Source organism: Squalius cephalus (genome assembly GCF_949319135.1).
Source record: "Squalius cephalus genome assembly, chromosome: 20".
Lineage (NCBI taxonomy): Eukaryota > Metazoa > Chordata > Actinopteri > Cypriniformes > Leuciscidae > Squalius > Squalius cephalus.
In genome coordinates, this window is record NC_137141.1 from 27632200 (window position 1) to 27647782 (window position 15583).

At 40.6% G+C, this 15583-nt stretch overlaps 1 protein-coding gene across 1 annotated transcript in view; it reads right to left on the reverse strand.

Moving 5' to 3' along the window:
• The window catches only part of crip2 (cysteine-rich protein 2), a 20354-nt gene continuing 4771 nt past the window's right edge, over positions 1 to 15583 (reverse strand). Inside the window, exons 2-8 of the mRNA XM_079852960.1 lie at positions 6439 to 6533; positions 3426 to 3483; positions 2622 to 2756; positions 2370 to 2438; positions 2152 to 2246; positions 1590 to 1647; positions 1 to 1376 (exon numbers count right to left, since the gene is read on the reverse strand). Coding sequence (XP_079709086.1) covers positions 1309 to 1376; positions 1590 to 1647; positions 2152 to 2246; positions 2370 to 2438; positions 2622 to 2756; positions 3426 to 3483; positions 6439 to 6533 — 578 coding nt within the window. The 3' untranslated portion in view covers positions 1 to 1308. The remainder of the gene's footprint in view (positions 1377 to 1589; positions 1648 to 2151; positions 2247 to 2369; positions 2439 to 2621; positions 2757 to 3425; positions 3484 to 6438; positions 6534 to 15583) is intronic.

Here is a 15583-nt window from a genome sequence, read left to right on the forward strand (position 1 = left end):
AAAAGCACTATGTAAACTTTATTATGGGATTAAACATACAGAGGCAGCAGGACTTGACTTGCAGGCTCTGCATAAGAAAGTTCTCAAAAGAAAATAGGCCTGATACAGCAAAAATAACAACAATTACAGTCAGAGTACAAATGTACATTCAGTAAGAATGTAGTCGAACTTACTACAAACTAAAGGGAAACGTAATACTTCAGTTTCAACACTTTGAGAAACTGGGGTTCATCTAAATATTCAGATCACAAACAATACAAAAGATTTATCTTTTCCTTAATCCATTTTCATGCGTTATGCGAGTATTAGATTGGCATCAGAAATATTAGCTGCAGCTACTTGGTCACCAAGCACCAATCACATACACCAACTGTCCCTGTGGACTTCCACTAGCTACCCCATAAATCAGGGGTGTCCAGGGCTGCTCCTGCAGAATTTAGCTCCATCCTGTCCCAACACACCAGCCTAAAGTTTCTAGTAATCTGGAAGACCTTGATTAGCTGGTTCAGGTGTATTTAATTAGAGCTGAAGCTAAACTCTGCAGGACGGTGGCCCTCCGGGAGCAGGATCTGTCCTCCTCTTAAAAATAGGAGCTTGGCAATTTGACTTTATTGTCGTGTACATCCTGAAGAACTTCTCCTAAATTTTTTTTAACTCAGGAATGTTGCCATATGGCCAAAAAGTAAATCTGGGTTTGAGAATATTTTTTAGATTTATGATGATGTGCTCCTGAATGTGCATCTGCACGAAGCCTCTAAGGAGAGATTCAGCTCTCTGTCAGCAGGATTTTCAAACAGCCCGGCTCCTCTGCATAAAACAAAGCTCCCCAAGTGAACTTCTGTTGTTTTATCTGCTACTAGAACACACATTACACACACGTCCTACTGTACATGCAGTATTGTGAAAGTGGGGTCTTGGTTTTGTCCTTTGTAGGGGAGCTATATGCAACATTGTAATAACTACACAAACAAAGATTGTATATACAATTAAATAAATGATCTTTAAATTAATTGTAGGACAAGTCAGAAACGATCATGTTGACCAGTGCGTGTATATCACGAAGCTCAGATTTTCCTCTTGTTGCGGACAGTTGGAATCGGGGTAGAGGACTATCAAGTGGACCAATAAGAAGAGCCCAAGGGACTGTCAGTGGTGCAGTTGGAGCTGAAGGCATGGTTGTAGCATGTGGTGTCACTTTTCTGCAGAAAGATCCATGATAAGGCAAAAAGTGGGGCAATATGTGAAAGTGCGTGAGGTACTGGTAGTGGCTGTTGTTGTAGTGTAGTTGGGCTTCCCAAAGACTGAAAATCAAGGCTGAGCCTCCGTGTTGGGCTCCTTGTCGTAAATGTAGCTGCCAACCCCACCAGTGTTTACACCTAGAAACCCAAAAGAGTCAATCAGACTGGGTTAATAACCAATTTAACTCGGACATATACAGTTATCAAGAAATTAAGAAAGCAGAGGATCATAGAAGATAAAAAAAATTGCTTTATCTTTAATGCTAATAAAAAACTATACTATTTTGAAACCAGATTATTGTCAGAAAATGAAGCAATAGCGCCCCCTAGAGTTGAAAAGTCTCACGGTACCTTTTGGGCCGAAGAGGACAGCATAACACGGCTTATGGCAGTAGGGCTGACCATCGTGCTATAACACATAAAAACACATTTTAGGACAGATTCATGCATTCAGTTGATAAAAGTATATATCACTACCAACTGAATACACTCATTTTTTTCAATGCCTTTTCATTTCTTAAGACCTGCACATCAGCTAAAAAATGTATTGTGTACATGCATGTACAGTATGTAAAACATTATTTCATTGGCTTCTATGGGGACACAGGAAAGTTTACACAAAAGTAATATTCGTTTTACACAGTGTAATTATCACACAAAGTCATATTGAGATTTCATTTACGACTAATTGTACAGCCTTCCTCCCAAAGAACATTTTCAAAAACAACAAAAACAAACAAACTGGGAATTGTAAATCAAGATTTTAATACTTGTTAATGGCCTTTATTTCCAGCAAACTGATTTATTACTTAATGACCCACAGATGCCCTGCTCTTTTACATGGACAGAATTAATAAAAACAACATGGCATCCATCTATGCACTTCTATAAGCAACCTTTATTTTCCTCTCACCTCTGCGTGGCTGCCTGCTGCCAGGGTCTTTTTACATCTTTCACAGCGCAGACACGGGCGATGCCAGTCCTTCCCCAGTGATGTCACCTTCTCAGCTGCCGTAAGTACGTTAAAGAACATGTTATTCTGCTAGCTCCATTACATTTCCTGTTATTCATTCCCTATAATTAAAATCCAAGACACAGTATGAAATGTTATTAGGACAGAGAGAAACATACCAAAATAGACCTTCTTGTTGCATCTGGGACAAAGGTTTGCTTCCCCGGAGAAGGTGGTGATGCTTCCAGCTGAAATGAGAGGTGCATTCACTCTATGATTCAAATAAACTGTAATTTGTCATACGTCATAATGCAAAACATTTAAAACACAATTGTTAGTAGCTGACGGGAGATGCATATAACCTCTATGTTGCTGCTTACACATTCAGTACAGATCAGAATAAGTCAGCTGATTTCTACTGTTGTTTGTACCTTTAGATGGCAGCCTTGAAGACGCTGGGACCCATTTCTCCTGAGGTTTGGGTGCGGAGTCCACGGTGGATCCGGGTGGGGAATTGTTGGTGGGATTTTCATACACATATGATCCTGCACCTCCAATGTTCACACCTACATATTGACCAGACTTTCATGAAAATATCCCACTATCATGCACCTCATTCATGTACTATGTACATACTGTATAATTAACAATGAACAATAGTATATAATCTAACATTAACCTACATTAATAACATTGATACTTATTGTAAAGTGTTGCCAGTGGAAGAAAAGAAGATTCCTAATGCCCAGCAGAGGGCACTCTTTATTTTCAGAATAACAATGTTTTATATGTAACCATTTATTCATTTTTTAGACTCTTTGCCATGGGCTATATGTACCAGAGAGCAAAAAATCTAAGTCAAATCAATCATTTCACAACCTAATACACTATATAAATAGGCAGAGATCAGAACAGTTATTTACATGTTAATAGACCTTATTCAGAGCAGCACCATGACAGGTATGAAAGCGAGGCTGTGAGAGATAGCGCTGTAAAAAGCTGTAAAGCTCCTATAGATCACTTATAATTTTCCACAGCTCATGTTGTCTGGAGTTTCTGTTCCATTAAAGTTTCTTGGAAAGATATTTTTGCAGTGTTTCATCAGCATAACAATTCAAAAACAGATGTATGTCCATCCCTCACAGGCTCGCTTTCATTCCTTTTAAAAATGGCAAAGATGAAAGAAGGTCTGTGTTGATGTCACAGGACTTGAAATGCTAATTGTGTTATCTCACCTTTTGGACCAAAGAGGGCAGCATAACATGGCTTGTGGCAGTATGGTTTCCCATCATGCTGTGAGGATGTAAAACAGAATAAAAACCAGTCAATATATTATATTCCATCAATCAAGACTCTACAAGTGAACGAGTGCGCGTTTGCTGGCTTAAGTTTCCGATTTAACCCGCTGCTTGTACACTATCCTACAGTAAATGTCACAGACGGTGCTTATCTTGGTGTCCTCTCCCTGATAACACTCACAGCAGTTACTAGTCTATGTTGCTGTTCCATGTGTCTTTGCGTGCTTTGAGTGTGTGTCTGTGTGTGTATATGGAAGGTTGTGGACAGATCATTCTTCAGTGGTAGTTGCTCCCAGACCCCTTTGGTGAGGGCCATGGCGGGAAAGGGTTGCCATGGGAACCGTCAGACGGCAACTGTGTGACCGTTTCAGCTGCGCAGGTCAGGATAAAGGAACGGAAAGGGCAGAGAACAGTGGCCATATGCCAGTACAGAAGTATGCAAGGGGGGGGGGGGAAATGCGTAATGAGCCCCACATTCCAACAAAGACTGCAGACACCTTCCCGCCTCAATTCCCATGATGGAAAACTTGATGATGTTGTAATTAATACTTCTAAAAAAGGCAACAATAAAAAGCTACACCGGAATACTACAGAGGTGGTTCTGGTGTAGATCAATCGGGACCCTGAAGTAGTAGCCCAACCTGACGACTAGCAGGGAATTTTAGGACTTCACCAACACTCCTAAGTTTAGACTCACATGTGACTTTAGCATAAAGTCTGGTCAACTTTACAGCTTATTCTAGCAAAGATCCTATTGGGGAATCTGAAATGTGTGCTCAAGGACATATACTAGCTGCTTCTAAAAGATTAAATGCCATCAACCTCATAAACATCAAATCCAGTGACTAGTTCTTCTGTGAAACCGCTAACAATAGCACATCTTGACCGTTCAGATTCCGGGCAGATTGAAAAAGAACCAAGTTTAGACCCTAAAGATGCTGTTACACAGACAGCATTTTAAATCACTGGAGGTCATCAATTCTCTGAATTACTAGTTAGTTTGCCAGCAGGCGTTCTAACTCTGACTGCAGTATTCAACGGCAGATCATGTGAGCTTCACTATCTGCACTCCCATTAGCAAATCACTACATGGAGTCACTCTGCATTGGCAAATGGTGGTCAACGGTCTCTAAAGTTATTATCGCTTCAGCTCACCCACTTTTACCGTTTACACCTGGTATTAAGATGTGTTTTGGTCGATGGGATCACAAGTGGACGACGCTAAATACAGGTGTAAACGGGGTCTAAAACGTTTTGAGCTTGTCCACTTTCGACCACTTCCAAAAGTAGTCAAACGCATTTGTCCGGACTGCTTTTGTGGTGTAAACGCTCATGTGGGCGAATGTGTTCAAACAGCCACAAAAGTACACTCTCCACCTACCGAACTAATGCGTAAACATTATGGGAAGCGTGCTAGCCAGACAGGATTTAAACTTTGTTTGGTTTGAAGACGAAAAACGTACCAATAACAATGTTCTCTCACCATCTCTGATTTCGAACATGCACTCACAGAGTTCTGCGTGATCTTGTGGCTTTCAGAGCAGAAACTAAAGCTGCTGCTCTCCATATATTTTTCCATCGTCTCGCGTTCATGTGTAAATTGCTTGAGCTTATTTTGTCCATTATTGATTGATCTGAAAAAAACCCTGATACATTTACCTGCTCATAAATTCTCCCCTTAAAGAAATAAAGACAGAAGTGGTTTAAAGTGGATAAAAGAGACGGATTAAAACACGAGGTGTAAACGGGAATGTGTCTGCCTCGTCTACTTGTGATCCGATTGACCAAAGCGCATCTTAATTCCAGGTGTAAACAGGGCCTCTGATGCACACATCTTGACTCCTGTAAATTGCAAAATCAAGATCGGATCTTGCTGTTTTGAGAACATTTTTGAGTGAAATATGCATTAGATGGACAGCGAATAGTCCGTGGGTGTGATGTCTAAGTCAGATATAACACGTAGTCCACCAGCTCCCATTACAGTTCTCACTGGTCAACTCTCACTGGTCATATAGAGCAGCTCACCAGCCCACACTTTTCCCAGAACCAAGAATCACATCCACCCCTATTCCCATAAATCATCTCGCTTTACCCTGCTTAAATCCATTGAGGACACTAACGGGTGATCATCTTAACTTCAGTCAATGGTCTTAAAGAGAAATGCACATGTGCTTTACCCGTCTTCACAAACCCATCTTCATTCCTGTACCATGTAACAACCAACAGAAATCTCAACATGGCAACCTGACCTACATCCACATTTAGGCTGATGTGAGCTGTGAGGATGTTAATATGCTTACACAGAGATTACAGAGAGAATTCCTTCTATTTGTGACTCTTCCTGGAGTAAATGCAACACTTCTGTTTCCTACTCTTATCCTTGTGGAATACAGACTCAAGGCAACATGATGGCGACAATTCCTCTGGCTCTAAAACATCACATCCCTGTCCTTTGCCCTCTGCTGCCATTCCGATCTAGACACAGTCATCACAGTGTGATGTAACAGGATGCTGGAAGGTCGCGGAGAATTTAATTTGGCTCACAGTCATGCACACAGGAACACCCAGGACGTACAAAGCTGTCCAGCAAGTTTTCAACAAATCACTGAAAACGAGCAATCACGAGGCATGATTACAACAGCTTTCCAAAACAAAAAAGAAGGGAAAATGCTTATTGTAGCATGGAATAGGCTTTGTGACGGTTTGGTTTGCCTTTGTATTTTCATGATTGTTTCATATTTACTACCTCTTAAAACGTTATGTCACGCTAGCACCCGACACACATAATGCCACGTGACAGGCCTCAGTTCTAGTGCTGAACTCTTCAAATAGAGCACCGATCCTCTGATGGAAACGTGCAGTGCCATAAAGTCAATACTCAGCTGCTGGAGTTTGAGTTTCCCCAACTAGACTGCAGAGAGGTAGTGTGAGATCTAGTAGTGAGTCTTACCTCAGCATGGCCACCCGCTGTCAGGGTCTTACTGCAGCGCTCGCACTTCAGACAGAACTTGTGCCAGTCCTTCCCCAGTGACGACACCTTCTCAGCTGGGAGATGAAAAAGAGAGAAAGATTGGTTTTTACACTTTTTGATAAGAAAATGTGAGTTTGCACATGAAAAACCTGTCCAAGGGTTGGTCAGTGGATGCCAAGTCAGTGTAATTATTAGAGAGTTACTAGGGTATTGAGGCATTGCTATGGGATTTTTCACCTCAGAATTTGAGGTTTAATTCATGTACATAACACTAATGGTTAAAACTTAGGGTTAGGCGCTTGTTCAAATCCCTAACTCTGAGTAGCAATAACAGTGATGCATGTCTTAGAATTTCAAATGAGACACATAATTTGGGTTGAATTCTCAATACCGGCAGGAAATAACTGAGGTGCCCTTGAGCAAGGCACCTAACCCCCAATCGCCCCCTGTGCACCACAGCAAAGATGGCTACCCACTGCTCCGGGTGTGTGTGTTCACGGTTTGCAGTGTGTGTGTGTGTGTGTGTGTGTGTGTGTGTTCACTACTCACTACTCACTACTCACTACTCACTACTCACTACTCACTACTCACTACTCACTACTCACTACTCACTACTCACTACTCACTACTCACTACTCTTAATGTGTGTGCACTAACTTGGATGGGTTAACAGGCAAATTCCATGCATGCCACTTTCACTTTTTTATTATAATAGACTATGGCTATATCTGAATGCATTCTTCCCTACTATATAGTAGATGAAATACTACTACTGGCGAGATTCTGAGGTGTGCATCCAATGGACATTTCACTATCCCAAGAGGCCACAGGAGAGGATTTGTGAATGGAAGTGAAGTGAGGCAACTCACAGGTAGGCCACATGACAATGACACAATGAATATCCAGGTTACAGTCATTCATATAGATCTCACTTTTTAAAATGGTTTTAAGTACTCAATAAAAAGTATCTACTCAGGGAGTATGCAACTTTGAAAGCAGTATATGCGTCATATTGTGAATTTGTGATAATATTGTGTTGCTGCTGATAGTGAACCTGCCCGTAACCACACCCTAGAATCTCTTATCTTAACATAGTGTAGAAGGATTTTGAAGCTAGTTTTATGCTGTAAGTTTCCCTTCCACTAAAATATTAATGCCTGCAGCTCCTGATTAGCTATGAATATGCCATGGAAAATTCCTGTCTGAGAATCCACAATCCTTAAAGTATGTACCAAAGTATGTTGTGCATTTCCTCAGAAGGTTAAAACAAAGAGCCTCTCCCTGTCGTGAAGGCAAAAGTGAGCGAGAGTCTACACACAAGATTATTATTGGTGGATTTGTATAGTTTTCAGAGCCAGGCTAGCTTTATATTTTGAGGATGTTTGCTGGTCTGTGCATTTTCATTTTGACAATCAATGTGAGATCATATTCCATAAAAACAATGAAAAGTACTGGCCTCATGATGAGGGGTCCGGAGTCACAGCGTTTAATTTCTAAGCAGAAACGTGTTGACATGCAACACAAGGAAATGCAGTGGCAGGGGGCTATTACAGCCGGACAGCTAAGTGATGACATTTAGTACAGAGACCCACTTCTCCATTACCCCTCCTGTCCTGTTTCTTCAGGAGGGTCCCGGGAGACTTCCTCAGACCTAATATTACTCTTTCCATTTATATACCTCACTCTCAAGACAATGCATAACACTGGCCTGCTGGGACAACTCTCTCACTCTGGAGGAAACACCTTCGCTTATCAAAAAGGGGCACAATCGGCTGGAGAGAACAGTTCATTTCCTCCTGTTTTCCTCTCCTTCCTTGCTTTCCCGCCTGGAAAAGCATTGTTTTCGTTCAGTCTGTTTAACAGCCCTCTTAGTCCGTCCCTTGGGGGGAGGTCTAGGTCAATATAGCAGAGATCAGTTTCACCATCAGAGGAGTAGTTTTTTTACAGCTAAAGTAAAGCAAAAACTCCTACTTCACTGAGATACCCAACTATATCCACATATGGAGGCAGAGGAACAATTTGAAATGTGTGGGCATGGATCTTTAAAAAGTGTGATAATCTCCAGGACATGTAGATGTTCGCTAACAGTATACTGGTGCAAAGGTATTTCAAACTTTTTACCCCTAGAGGCCCAGATATACTCAAGGCGAAGTTCATTCTTCGTTTTCATTCTTTGTTTAGGGGTAAATCGAAATAAAAATCGAAAGTTCAAAATACATGACCAGCGATATACTGTTATCGATCACCTCATGCCGCCCACACTGCTGAGAGCAACGTTAGATGAATATTTAGATATGTGCTGCATGCTTTCCTCTCGGTAACAAAATAAACACAACAAAATTGAGAAGACAGCAAGCTTTTTTTAATAAAGCATAAGAAAAGCATCTGATCATTGCAATGTGGATATGTTTGCACAAGCTCTGCAATTCAGCACTCTAGTAAAGTCACGTTTATATATAAAAATCACTTTATTCAGTAATTGCTTAAAATCAAGCAGCTTTACCGTATTAAACATGAAAAACAGTGTCAGTGTCTCGTTTCATCAGAAGTACAACTTCATTTTCTACTATAAAGCAGCTCCTCTAGTGTGTTCATGTTTTCACTCACAGACGTCTGATCGCAACAGACTCGGGAAGAGAAATGAAGCGGAAAAGATTTCCATGTGAAAGAAGGTGGAGCCTCAGAGCCACACCTACCCATTACGTAATCGCCACGGACCAATGGTAGAACAAAGGTGTTTACCAGCTGAAGCAAACTTTTCTGGAAAGTTCGCTTTGGTAAGCTGTTTTGAACTCCCAAAACGAACTCCAAACGAAGTTCGTTTTGGCTTGATTTTGTTCGAAATGATGTCACAGCAGTTCGTTCTTCGATTTCGATTGAAGTATATCGGGGCCTTAAGCAAAGAACTTAGATACCGTGGGTATATCAATGCCTTTACTGGCCCAAGTCAAATTAGTCCACCCTCAAGTTCTGGTCTCTATAAAATGTGGGTCCCTTCTTGAGTCTGCAGGATTTTTTAACATTTTATTTTACGTCTTATAACATTATACATTTGATTGCCTAGTAAAGTCTAAGCTCACATTGGAGCGACAGAGGCCCAGACAGTATAAATCACTGGTTTACAGCAGGAGGCTAATCCAACATAAGTGTGATTTCACAGGCAATGGCCCAACTGGATATAAAGAGAGAGACCGTCTCCACAGGGAAGAAGCCAAAGCCAGTGAGTACTATACAACGATAAGTGTGTGTACGTTGTGGTTGACGAAGTGCAGATGAACAGAGCTGCCATTAAAAGGGCTTCTGTTGTTGTACAAGTGTGAGGTTGCTGGGAAGCCGTTTCAGTTATTGGTGTTGCTTGGCGTGGGCGGAGGGAATCGCTAATCGCTCATCAAGCAGAATACCCCTGGACGACCTCTAGTCACAGTCTAACACACATCCTTTTACTACGGCCAAAGGAAATCAGTGTCTTGGGTGGTATATTTACAAGCAGCTTTGTCCGCAGAAAAGAAATTGCAAGCTTGGTTTCTGCTTTCCAACAGAAACGGCTATAGTGATATCCTAACAGCACTGTCATCTCGTACGTCCCTGAGGGGATCCATTCGACCGGAGAGACAAGGGAGACCAGAGAGTGTTTCATTAGAGAGTCAGGTTACCTTGGATGCGAGGCGTAGATGCATGAGAGCCGTAATGGGCGGTTGTGTAAGATTATACGAGAGGCTGCAATACCTCCCAATGACCAGCTCTAATGAGACCAGCTCAGAGGTACAAGCAGAGGTTAAGAGTGCAATATGTACACCTGATTGCAGATAAGCAGCGTAGTGCTTTGTTTTGAATTGCAGAGGTAATCTCTTTAGTCCTGCCGGTACGGTCTATAGAGGTAACATCTCCTGTCAGCCATGGGTTGTGTTTTCCCTCAGTTTGCTCTCACAATTAAATCAGATGAGAACACTTCTAACAACCAAGGATCGGGTCAACTGATCCGTGAGCAACACAGAGGTTCGTTTAATGTGTTCTGGCTGGGGCGCGAAGGGAGAATAAACAAAACCCTCAGCGACTTCACACGAATGAGCTTGTGCCATCTCAGCAGGTTTGGATGTGGGCTAATGGAACTACACTATGCAGTCAGCAATCATTTCAAAAGCAAATCAGTCACAACACACAACTCTCTCTAACCAACGAGAGTCACATGAGATTTAATGAAGTCAACAACACAGAGCAAGATTTATGAACCTAATGTTGCATAAATACGTTTCTCTGTAAACATGTCATGCCCAATATCCTGGGGTTGTTCCAGAATAGAAGAGGCTCTCAAAAAGTCCTACACTGCCAGAAAACTCAAGCCGTGAGAGAGATGCATCAACATCAGTCTCCATTTAATCACTCTTATTAAGTTTGTCTAGGCACAACATATGCCTCTATTACTCTAGAACATAGGGACACCGTGTTCGTAGTTATTAGCGTCTCTCTTTAGCCATCATGGCTTATCATTTTTGAAACTGATGTGATTGACCCTTCTCTCCACCTCCTTGCTAATTCAGACAAGCTTTACAGAACATCCCTTTTGTAAGAGAGCTGTAAGATGAACTGAAGAAATGCCACTTTTATCCTCTCTGTAGCTAGCTTATAATAGAGACAGAAGGTAGCCAATGTTTTAACATATTTTTGGATAATTTCCATAAAAACTATCCAAACGTTCAAACAATCCATAGACTTACATTTGAAAATAAAAGCTTTTCTATGAAAATGAAGGACAACAAAGGTTGTTAAGGTAGAATTAGTCAATAAAACTTGGGCCTTTATTATTGATAAGGCAGTTGAAGCAATGACAGGATGTAATAGGAGAGCAGAAGGGAACGGACCACATGCCAGGACTTGAACTCGGATACCCAAACGCTATATGTCAGAGCGCTACCCACAAGGCTATGGCTTCAGTAAGTATAAGGAGGGATTTAGTGAAGGGTCAGTTAGGTGGGTTTAACCTATAATTCAGTACAAGGTTGTGGTCAAAAACAGAAGGTTGGACATTGGGCATGGACATAACTTAAATGGCTGCATGTTTTAGCTGCTATCAGTTATTTTAGCTGTACAAAAACAGTTTCTTGATATTGAAAACTTATCAATAAAAAAATGACACTGATTTCTAGAGCTAATAGTTTACTCCAATTTGTTATTCTTTTAGATTAAAGATTATGAAGACAAACATTTTCTTTAGAATATTGTGCATAATATGCAAGGAGAGAATGATAAGGAAGGTCTGTTATATGCTGAGCTGTAATCACAAATAAACAGCACTAGGCCTCAACAACATTTACACAGCTGAACACCCTACGGGCTCCGCAACAGGAATGCACTCTAAAACCTAGTCCATTATCCTCAGCAGACACTTTCTGTATGTTAAAAATGATTTTTATAGAACTGAAAAAGCAAAACTATATATATATAAAAAAGAATATGAACATACAAGTCAATGGGTGGCACTGGCTTGACATTAATTGTACTTGGTTTGAAGAACCAGCCATGCAAGTCCCTAACCGATTAGGACTCAAACGATTGGCAAAATGACATGTGTTATATATCTTTCTACTCACTGTGGTCGTACACATGGAAATCAATTTGAAAGGCAAGGACAGATTTGATTCCACTTCAGCAGCCAATAATGTGGACCCATCTGTTCAGAGAGAGCACTACAATGAACCCGTTCTCTCCCTGACTGTATCCTCTCCTACTGCAAAAGCAACATGATGCGCGCCATCTGGGTCCAACATGGCGCTTTGCTTCGAGTCACTGATTACAGCCTGACCCGCTAGCCTTGCACCTGAGGGCCTGCAGGCCATACGCAAACCAAGATAAAACTGGGTCAAATCATGCTGTCAAATGTACACAAAAATCATTACATGCACTTCCTGGCTCAATTAACCAGGGAGATGATTGCTGTGGTTAGTTCCCATGATCCTCAGCTTTTTCAGACTATAAATAGCATGTTCTGCGCTCAAATCATGTTTTGTAGCTCTGTTAATGACCCTACTCTTCTATGGTGGCAAACAGTGCCTTTCTTTGAGACGCTGCCCGTAACCATCAACTCCTTAAATGGCAGTTCCTTCTCCAAACAAATCTCAATAGGCGTCTGATTGCGAGCTTGGTTTTCCAATTTACAGTGGCTTGTGAATTTCCTAACAGGAGTGCGGAAAGGCTGGGTGTGGTTTAGGCCCAGATGTGGCTCTGCTGACGCAAGGCATGGCAAGATGTCGGTCTCTTCAGTCTAGCGCAGTTTCCTCTTGATATAAATTAAGCAACCTCATGATTTTCAGTGTTCTGGCCTGAATGAGAGCTGCATGTACTGTATGCTCTGGGCTGCTACTGTGCTGCCCACGGCTGTCAGTACAAATCAATGCTGCCTCGTGGAGCTCAGCCTCTTAGTTTCCCTATTCCCTATTCCCTATTCCAATTCTTAAGCTCGAATGGATCCTTTGACAATTTTCAATCTGGTTTCCGACCGCACCACAGCACAGAGACAGCGCTCATAAAGATAATAAACGATATTCGCTTAAATACTGATTCAGGCAAACTATCAGTGCTGGTACTACTCGACCTCAGTGCTGCATTTGACACTGTCGATCATAACATACTTCTTGACAGGCTGGAAAACTGGGTGGGGCTTTCTGGGATAGTCCTAAAATGGTTCAGGTCATACTTAGATGGGAGAGGTTATTATGTGAGTATAGGAGACCATAAGTCTGAGTGGACATCCATGACATGCGGAGTCCCTCAAGGCTCAATTCTTGCGCCACTCCTGTTCAACCTGTATATGCTCCCAATGAGCCAAATAATGAGAAAGAACCAAATCTCTTACCACAGCTATGCAGACGACACACAGCTCTACTTAGCCCTATCGCCTAACGATTACAGCCCCATTGACTCCCTGTGCCAATGCATTGATGAAGTCAAAAGTTGGATGTGTCAAAACTTTCTTCAGTTAAACATAGACAAAACTGAAGTCATTGCATTTGGAAACAAAGATGAAGTTCTCAAGGTGAATGCATACCTTCACTCTAGGTGTCAAACAACTAAAAATCAAGTCAGGAATCTTGGTGTGACACTAGAGTCAGACCTTAGTTTCAGTAGTCATGTCAAAGCAATAACTAAATCAGCATACTATCATCTGAAAAATATTGCAAGAATTAGATGCTTTGTTTCCAGACAAGACTTAGAGAAACTTGTGCATGCTTTCATCACCAGCAGGGTGGATTATTGTAATGGACTCCTCACTGGCCTTCCCAAAAAGACCATAAGACAGTTGCAGCTCATACAGAACGCTGCCGCCAGGATTCTGAGCAGAACTAGAAAATATGAACATATCACACCAGTCCTCAGGTCTTTACACTGGCTCCCAGTTAAATTTAGGATTGATTTTAAAGTATTATTACTGGTATATAAATCATTCAATGGCCTAGGACCTCAATACATTGCAGATATGCTCACTGAATATAAACCCAACAGATCACTCAGATCACTAGGATCATATCAGCTAGAAATACCAAGGGTTCACTCTAAGCATGGCGAGTCTGCTTTTAGCTATTATGCCAGCCGCAGCTGGAACCAGCTTCCAGAGGAGATCAGACGTGCTCCTACAGTAGTCACTTTCAAATCTAGACTCAAAACACATCTGTTTAGCTATGCATTTACTGAATGAGCACTGTGCCAATGTTCGTCCGACTGTTTGTACTGTACTGTATTTTATTTTTTTTATTTTTCTTAACTGTTTTAATTAGTCTTATTTCTTTTTATTATTTTAATTTCTTTTATGTAAAGCACTTTGAATTGCCATTGTGTATGAAATGTGCTATATAAATAAACTTGCCTTGCCTTGCCTTGCCTTGCCTTGCCTATTATAGTCAATATAAAAACACTACTGATCCTGGATCAGTGATCCACACATTTCAGTGGTTGTGTGGATATCATGAAACCTATTAACATAAACATGCCAGGATCAGGTTGTATTCCACAATCAAAAGTAAGAAATTGTTGCTTAAACTAGTCCCCTTGTGGTGTAAATCAAGCTTTTAATTTGTTTATATGTCTATGTGGTGTTTTTAATATGCTTTGAGACAAACCATATGTAAATCCATAAGTCGACACCATTGCTGAGTATTTTCTCCTTAAATCTGCAGTGAACCAAAGACTGTCTCAAAAACGAGGTTTGAAATCGCTGGTGTTTCTGACGTCACAAACTACCAAAAGTACAAATTTAAACGTTTTTTCCTTGAAAAAAAATGTCTTCATGCCTTAAAATAGCTTGAATGTAACGACACCCTTGCCTCGTTTAGTAAATGCAGTTCTATGAAAATGCAAATTAGCCCCGCCTCCACTCACTCACACAACTCGTTGACGATCACACTTATACGTTATTTGTTACAACAATTTGTTAATCAAAGATGAGTTTTAAGGGATACAATTATTGACTACAAGGGGATCTTTTGCATTGTAATTTTTTCATGACAATTAAGCCCATTTCTCAGTTCAGTTCTCATTAATGCAACAGTATTCATTACCATAATATGAAAAATATGTATATAATACTTAAATATTTAAACTGAATTTACATTACTATGGCTGCCTTTTCTGTGCTGACTTTTAGGCTAATTCATGCTGATTTAAATAGTAAAAAAAAACTGTAAATACAGTAATTTAACTGTAATACTGTAAAACAAATCTAAATCGACATTGGAAAATATTAGGAAATGCTGGGAAAAACTTACTTTAATAGGAATTTGGGGGTAATGTTAATTGTCATAAAAATAGAGCCCAGAAACTAAATCACAATACAAAAACAAAACAAAAACAATGGTCCTAAAATAAGCATCATTTTAATTATGCTACAAATTTTTTTGTTTTTTTTGTCTTTTGATTTAGAGGTGAAATCTGACCCAGACATTTATTTTTGTAAGATTCGCCCAGTTACAATTCAGATTTTTTTATTTCAATAAATTCTAATAATACATGCATGGGTTGATTTATGAACAATCTAGAGGGGAAAAATACAAGCAGCAGCATTCAATTTCCCTTGATGCGTCTCCAGGTAGAGCAAATTTATGGAGACAAATTATAGGCCTTCGGGTAGGTCGAA